The sequence below is a fragment of the Magnolia sinica genome, chromosome 6, assembly GCF_029962835.1.
Source record: "Magnolia sinica isolate HGM2019 chromosome 6, MsV1, whole genome shotgun sequence".
Lineage (NCBI taxonomy): Eukaryota > Viridiplantae > Streptophyta > Magnoliopsida > Magnoliales > Magnoliaceae > Magnolia > Magnolia sinica.
In genome coordinates this window covers 27,417,595-27,426,350 of record NC_080578.1, presented here as the reverse complement: position 1 = coordinate 27,426,350, position 8,756 = coordinate 27,417,595, and the positions used below count along the sequence as shown (strand labels likewise).

Genomic DNA, 8,756 nt, shown 5'->3' with positions numbered 1-8,756 from the left:
AGGGCATGATCCAGTAACTGAAGCACTTCCAAATACCAAATGAACCGCTAAAAACTTGTTGTAGGCCACAAAAGCTTTGGATCAAGGTGATATTTGTGTGGTCTCTTCATCGCTGTGTCTGCGACCTTATTAGTAGGTGGGATGGCAAATAAACATTCCCTCATAATCAATGAAGCTTTTGATGGTGGGATTCAATAACAACTATTTCACCTGGTATGGTCCAAGTTTTTGATGGTGGGATTCAATAACAACTATTCCACCTGGTATAGTCCACCTAAGATTTGAGTCAGCTTCATTTTTGAAACCATGCTTTAAAATAAACTTTCAAAATGGTTGGACGGTGTGGATTTAAGGTAATATATCACTGTTATCCCCACATTCCGGGTCCCACCCACCTCCGGATCTCACCTAATCCGCTCCCCAAGGATCCGCACATCTGCTGCCAACTTCCTCTCCGTAGTTTATCTGCCACACTGGTTAAGCACGATTATCCGCAGACGGATTGGCTACTCCCCCTGCCACCAGCCCCGTGGCCGGTGGTTAGTGGTCTCTGGGCCCACCATAATGTATGTGTTTCATCCATTTTTACGGATCATTTTAGGGCTTGATCTGAAAAATGGGAGGGATATAAATCTCAGGTGGACCACGCCACAGGAAAACAATAGTGATTGGATATCCACCATTAAAATCTCCCTAGGGCAAGGCCCACTGTACTGTTTATTTGACATCCAATCTGTTCATTAGGCCATACAGCCCAGATGATGGAAAAAACACAGTTCAGCTTGATCCAAAACTTTTATGGCCCCTAAAAAGTTTTTAATGGTCAACGCTCATTCAACACTTTTTCTTGTAATGTGGTCCACTTGAGATTGTGATATATCTCACTTTTGTCTCATACCATAAAATGATATGGAAAAATAGATGGACGGCATGGATGGAACACATACATCATGGTAGGGCCCACAGAGCACCGACCACCAGCCATTGGTCATGCACATTCCCGACGCATACGTGTCACCCATCATTGACGTTTACGAAATGTCCCATCTCTACAATATTTTTAACGGTTGGGATCATTTTAAACGTTTGCCAAATAAAAAGTAACAATACACTTGCGTGTAAAAAATTACATAATCCTCTAAATTAGGATGTTTTCAAGCCATGAAAATACACGAATGAAAGGGCGAGTCTCTCGGGCGAGTTTTAAAAAAAAAAGAAGAGAAGAAGACGTGGCTTCTCAAACGAAATAGTACAACCTAAGAAACATCGTTGCCATCCGTATCATGCGCTCTATCATTTTCATCCCCAGCTGTTAACGAGCTGGGCTCGGGTACAACTCCGTCGGTTGGGAAAGGGCCCGATCCCCGGCCGCCCGAAATTCAACCCAGCCGACCTTCTTTCCTCACTCCGGTCGTGCATACATCGAATGTTCTGTGTAAATCTGTAGAGATGAGATGAAAGTCGAAAAGCCTATGGGCGATGATCACACCCAATTCCATCATCGATCTCGCTACCCTCACATTCCTCTTAATCCTCATTTTCATCTCCATCTTCTCCATCTCCTTCATCTTCCATTTCCGTCTCAAGACCCTCAACTCTTCCCAACACCTGCGGGACTTCAATTCTTTGTGGCCCACCCGCATACTCCTTGTCTCATTCGTGCTTCTGTGGTCCCTTAGCGAACTCCTCCGCCTCTCCCTCCCTTCCAAGGTCCTCACCCTCCCACAACAGCAGTCCCTCTGCAAGGCCTACATCGTCGCTTCTCAGGGTATCTTCCAACCCGCTTTCTTCCTCACTCTCCTATTCCTCGTCAGCGTCTCCCTCCACTGTTCCAATTACCATAATACCCTCCCCAAGGCCCTCTCCACCATCCTCCTTACCTGCCTCCCCGTCCTCTTCCTCCAGGTCTTTTTCGTCTTTTTCTCCTCCAGGGTTTCGATCTTCCGAAACTTGCCCGAAATCTTCAGGAGGGATTCGGTAGTCCTGCGGAGGGCGGGACACACGGACAGGATATTCTGTGCCTACCCGCTCTTCAGTACGGTGGTCCTCAGCGGGTTCGGCGGGGGGTTCTTGACCTGGTTCCTGGTGGTCTGCTGGAGGGCGGTGTCGCTCGTGATCAACAAGACGCTGAGGGTTCGGATCTTCGGGCTAGCATTTTCAGTGGCCTTCTTCGTGCCGGCGCAGGCAGTGTGCCTCGCGCTCTCGGTGTGGTGGAAGCCGGGTGACGCGGTATTCGAGGTACTCTCGTTCGTGGGGTTTCTCAGCGTGCTGGTGTGCGCCGTGGTGGGGGAGGGTATTTTGGTCATCCGGCCCATGGCCGACGCGCTGGTGGTTGAAGGGACGTTGCTGGGCGCTACGTCTTCAGGGAAGTTCAGGGCGGTATGCTGACGTGGAAGGCCGTTCGGGAAATGGGTGGTGGGGATTGCGGAATCATGTACCTACGGGTTTATTTTGTGCCATTGAATTGATATTTTTTTTCTTCTTTTTCTTTATTTATTTTCTTTCTTTCTTTTTAATTTTATTTTTCTGTTACGGAGAGAAACCTTTGAATTGGAACGGAATGAATTACAATTGCGTTTTTGTGTATTTTATTATAACTCTCTTATTTTATGTATTCTTTATTTTTGGAGATTTTCTCAATGTGAATTTCTCCAGGTTTTTTTTTTTTTCGAATAGGCGTACTTCCTCGAGATTTCGTTATCTGATTTCACCTGAAGTGGTATGTTTCGGAGGCAGGTTGTATGGTGACCCTGCCACCATTGACCTCCATGATGACCCGACGCTGTGGGGGCACCATGATGTATACGCATGTGTTTTATCCATGCCGTCCATTTATTTTTCCAGCTCATTTTTGGACGTGAGCCTGAAATTGGAGCTTATCAAAAGCTCTAGCATGTCACCCCATAGAAAACAAAAGGGGATCGAACACCTGCTGATGAAAACTTCTTTCAGGGGGGTGAGAGTAGTTTTGGATCAGCTCATATTCGTGTTTTCCTTCATCCAGGTCTTTGTGAGTGGGCCCTAGGTAGGTTTCAAACGTCGACGTACATTGATGTGGGTCTGTAGAGTCCGGTCACGTTGCAGTGGGTCGTGTAGTGTCCGGTCAGAGACGCAGCTCCACCGAGACATGGCAGATCCCTGAGTGTGGAGCTCACCATGATCTACTTACGTTACATACATGCTGTACATCCGTTTTGAGAGCTCATTTTAAGGGGTGATAAAAAAAATGAAGCAGATACAAATCTCAGGTGGACCACACCACACGAACCAGTGGTGATTGACCAATAAAAACTTATTATGGGCCACACGTTTTGATCAAGATGATATTTGTGTGGTCCGTTCATCCAAGTTATTACGACCTTATCAACAGGTTGGATGGCAAATAAGCATTCCTATGGTTCAAAAAAGTTTCACTATTTCCTGTGGTGTGATACACTTAGGGCCTGTTTGGGAGCGGGGATTTGGAACCCCCTGGATTCGCAACCCCCAGGATTGGGGAAACCCCCTGGATTGGCAATCCTCTCGGTGTGTTTGGAACCTTGAGTGTGAATCAACTTTAATTCAAAAATACCTATACATGGTATATTCACGGGGGTTTGAATTTAATTACTAAATCAACTTTAATATCCCCAATTAGTGAGATATATAATTTTTAACACTATGGTTGTGATAAGCCCGCTAAAATATATGTTTTGCCTAAAAGCAATGAAATTCCAAGTCTCAGATGGACCGCAAGCACAAGATCATGTCTGAGTGACTAACCAACGATTTTTAATCGTTGATTGATATGGACAATGTTTGGACGGTGCTGGACAATATTTGGACGGTGCTGATCTACATGAACAATGTTTGGACGGTGCTGATCATCGTTAGTGGGCCATGTGCCCAGTAGAATGATAGTGTACAGTGACATACATTTATACCTGCAACTATTCAAATGATTTTAGGTGTAATCCAAGCTCTCACCTTAGATTACAAATCCCCTCAAAGAGGGATTGGAAACCCCCTGGATTGGCAATCCCCAATTGCTTTATGCTGCCAAACAACCATGGGGGTTTGAAACCCCCTCTAATCCTCTCTAATCCCCTCCAATCCAAGGTGCCAAACGACCCCTTAGGGTCTGTTTGGGCGGTGGGATTAGAAGGGATTAGGTGGGTTGGAATTCAAAAAGCATAATTATTACCCATGGCAGGGATTGTCCCCTGTTGGCATGGGATAAAATTAATGCCATGCTTGGTTGATAATACAGTGGTACATTGAATGGATATACCCATCATCATTTGAAGTTACTGGGAATAACACACATGTGTTATATCTAAACGGTTCATTTGTTTTGAAACCTCATTTTATGGCATGAACCTAAAAATGAGATAGATTCAAAACTTATGTGGTCCCAAAGAAGTTTTCAATGATAAGTATTTAATCCCTATACCTTTCTATGGTGGGGTCCACTTGAGCTTTAGATTTACCTTATATTTTGGCCCATGCTCTAAAATAATCTAGATAAATGGGTGAACGATGCGGATATAATTCACACATCATGGCGGGACCTACACAACTTCCCAAACATTGAGTGCAATTGGCACGGGACTTAATGCAATTCCATTTAATGTAATTCCAAGCTTTTCCATTCTTCCTAAATATGAAGTGGAATTTGGCACAGGATATCTAAACCGTTCATTTGTTTTGAAACCTCATTTTATGGCATGAACCCAAAAATGAGATAGATTCAAAACTTATGTGGTCCCAAAGAAGTTTTCAATGATAAGTATTTAATCCCTGTACCTTTCTATGGTGGGGTCCACTTGAGCTTTAGATTTACCTGATTTTTTGGCCCATGCTCTAAAATAATCTAGATAAATGGGTGAACGGTGTGGATATAGTTCACACATCATGGTGGGACCTACACAACTTCCCAAACATTGAGTGCAATTGGCACGGGACCTAATGCAATTCCATTTAATGTAATTCCAAGCTTTTCCATTCTTCCCAAATATGAAGTGGAATTTGGCACAGGATCAGATGAATCCCATCTTACCTATTTCCTTCTAATCCCACCGCCCAAACAGACCCTTAAGATTTAGATATGCTTCAATTTAGGCATCATGCCCTAAAATGAGCTTTCAAAATGGATAGACGGCATGAATCTAAGTTACACATATCACACGGTGGGCTCCACAGGGATCCGCTGACCTCGGTGCATCCAATCCGCAGAAGGCATGGCCGGGTCACGGCAGAGGTTATGTAATCCACATCCCTGCAGCAGGTGCACCCCACTGTGATGATAGATGCACAGAAACCTAAGTAGATATGATCACTGCGTGCGGCCATACATGAATTTGGAGCTTTTGGGTGTTTTGCATTGTTTTTATGTCCTGGGGCTGCATGATGATTGGAAATTAGGCTTCCTTTGTCAGTTTGATAATCATGCTTGGATGCATATTTTAGAAAGGATTTATGCCAAACCACATCTCAGTAGGCCCGTAACATAAATAATTATGAATGTTTTAATGGGAAGGTAAATTGATTATGAATGTTTTAATGGGAGGGTAACCCCTCTCAACTGTCGTTTGTGGTGTGACGTGTGGCCCTTCAAGTCATGGATTGACGTGATTTTTAAGCCTGCGGCTCACCATGAAATGGTGCATCCAATTGATGGGACAGATGTTCGACACACATCACATTGGGGCCCACACAAACTTGACCACCTCATAGCAGCGGAAATGGTGTTATGCGGTCGAGGTCAAGCTGTGTAGGCCCTACCGTGATGTGTGTCTAATATTTATCCCCATTAGTAAGATGCACCATTCCATGTGGGGCCACAGTGTGTGTATGGGAAATGGTACTATGAGGTCAACCTGTGTGGGCCCCACTGTGATGTGATGTATGTCGAACATTTACCCCATTAGTCATATGTACCATTCCATGTTGGCCCACAGTGTGTGTAGGAAAGGATATTATGAGGTTGACCTCATGGGAACTTCCCATGAGGTCGAGTGATGTGGGCCCATTGTGATGTGTTTTCACATGAGGTCGGGCTATGTGGGTCCCATTGTGATGTGTGTCGAACATCAACACGGTGCATTTGATGGGTTAGCTTTAGTGATGTCCCAAAAATCAGCCATATAGGGAACTTTGGTAGGTCATACCATATAGAACCACGTAAAGACATGCCTCAAAACATATCAAGGCATTAGGTGGAGCCCACTTGAGTTTTGGATGCTGCTGAAACTTGGTTTGACCGCTCATCTAAGTGGGACACACACAATGGATGGGCTGAATTTGTGAACCACATCTCAGTGGGCCAATGTTATACCCAGGGCCCTTAAATCAACCCTCTCAACTTTTGTATATGGTGTGGCCCATCCAAGTCATGGATTAACTTGATTTTTAAGCCCGTGCCCACCATGGAATGATGCATTTATCTGATGAGGTAGATGTTTGACACACATCACGGTGGAGCCCGCACAACTTGACCTCATGAAAAATTTCCATGAGGTTGACCTCAAAGTAACATTTCCCATAGAGAGAAGAGAGTAATGCTCACAAACAACTAGTCGGATCGTCCAACTAGTTGTCTGAATTAATGCTAATTAACGTTAACTAATGATGCCCATGCAAAAGATACTTTAAGGAGGAAAAGGAGTTAATGGCTTCGGATGGCCCCACCATATGGTGTTCATGTAAAATCCACCTCAGCCATTAGCTAAGTTACACAATGTTACACCCAGAGATCTTAAATCAGCCCCTTCAGTGGTTCAGATAGACCACACGGTTAAAAAGAATCTACAAGGAATGCTTACTCTGAAACTGTTTACCTTGGTATGACCCACTTGAATAATTTATTAGCCTTTATTTTAGCCATCAGGCTTAGAGTTTGGTGTGGAATCCAATGACTGAAATGTATTTCACATGCTCATCAAGGTGAGCCTGGTAACAATCAAGGGTGAACGTCTCTCCTAATTTTTTCTATTAGTATGGCCCACTTGAATCACATATCAGCCTGATTTTTTTTTTGTTTTGGACCCTGCACATGATTACACATCCAATGATCGGAGTAGATCATGTGGTACGCATCACGTTAGGCCCTTTGGAAATATAAAGGGTGGACCTCTTGGACAGTTGCTTCCCATACGTGTCGGACATTGCCGAGATTGGTGGGGGAGTGGATCAGTGTTACCTGATAACAAAGCAGTGGGGGTGCTTACCTGTAGGGGTGTACATGAACCGAACTAGCTCGGTTAGCTCGCTCGACTTGACTCAAAAAAGCTTCATTTGACTTGGCTCGAAGCTGAGTTCGAGCCGAGTCGAGCTGATTTTTTGAGCTCGAAAATGAGTTCGAGCCAAGTTTGACCAGGCCCAAGCTCAACTCGACTCGGATCGAATCCAGCTCAAATCTAACTAGTTCGGTGACTTGATTACTTTGCCATTGATGTTGCTCACCAACTGTTTGATAAAATGCCTCGATGAAATGTGGCTGGTGGCAAGGAAGGTTTGGCTGGTGACAAGGAAGGTTTCATTGGTGGCAAGGTGGCAAGGCAGGTTTGGCTAGTGGCAAGGAAGGTATGTACATGAAACAAATATCTTTTTTTTTTTTTTTGGTTTTTATGTTACTTAGAAGGTGTTTGAGAAAATACTTGGAAAACCATTGCCCCTGTTTGTAAAACAGTGAAATTTTGAAGTTGCAATTCATGTGTTTGTAGAAATGTCTCAATGGCGAACTCGGCTCGAACTCGGCCCAAGCTGGCCTGAGCTGTTGACCAGACCGAGCTGAGCTGAGCTGGCCAATCAGGTTTGAGGATCGAGCCATGCTGAGTTCAAGATGAGGTCAGCCACTGTTCGAGCCGAGTCAAGCTGAGGCCAACTCGACTCAGTTCAACTCGATGTACACTCCTACTTACCTAACCGTGAGGACCACCTTCATGTATGCACTATATATCCACACCATCCATCAGTTTTTACGTATCATTCCAGTATATGATTCCAAAAATGAATTAGATCCAAATTTTAAGTAGACCACACTACAGAAAAGAGTAGACATTAAATACCCACCATTAAAAATTTCCTAGGGCCCATCATAATGTTTATAATGGTCATTGTGACCCTTAATCTCTCATACTTGGAAAACCTTAATCAATATTATCATGATAAGTTCATTGTGACATGGATAAAGTGAAAAAACAAATATTAGCTTGATCCAAAACTTTTACAACCCTAAGAAGTTTATAATGGTCAATCACCACTATTTACAGTGGGTGTGGTTCACTTGAGATTTCCATTTATTTCATTTTTGGGACCATATCCTATATTGATGTGGAAAAACTAATAGACGTCCTGGATATACAACACATACATGAAGGTGGGCATCACGATCAGTGAAACACCCACTAGGGTGTGACCCGGGTTCCACACAAGTGACACAACACTGCCCAGCGAAACAATACCCAGGCCGTATTGTGTTGACGTGGCAAATTCTGTGGGCCCACCATGATGTGTTATATATATATATATATACCATTCATCTATTTTTGTTTTTCATATTATTTTAAGGCATGAATAAAAAAAATGAGGTAGATTATCGACCCACACCACATAAAGCAGATGGGACATTGACCCATAGTTGAAACCTTCCCACGGCTGACCATGATGCTTACTGTCATCTTACCTATGGTCTAATGTCCGGCTGCCCACGGATCCTTACTCTTGCTCGGGTGGTAGTCTCTTAAGGAGTTTCGACACCATGTCAAGGGTTCAAG

General features: G+C 43.9%; 1 protein-coding gene across 1 annotated transcript; it reads left to right on the top strand.

The window, feature by feature from the left end:
• Nucleotides 1–1,479: 1,479 nt before the first annotated feature.
• Nucleotides 1,480–2,388, top strand: LOC131249574 (uncharacterized). Its single transcript, XM_058250377.1, has one exon. It carries the CDS (start codon nt 1,480–1,482, stop codon nt 2,386–2,388), a length of 909 nt encoding a protein of 302 aa, XP_058106360.1.
• The last annotated feature ends 6,368 nt before the right edge of the window (nt 2,389–8,756 follow it).

Coding starts and splice junctions, on each gene's coding strand:
- LOC131249574 (XM_058250377.1), top strand. CDS start 1,480: ATGATCACACCCAATTCCATCATCGATCTCGCTACCCTCACATTCCTC.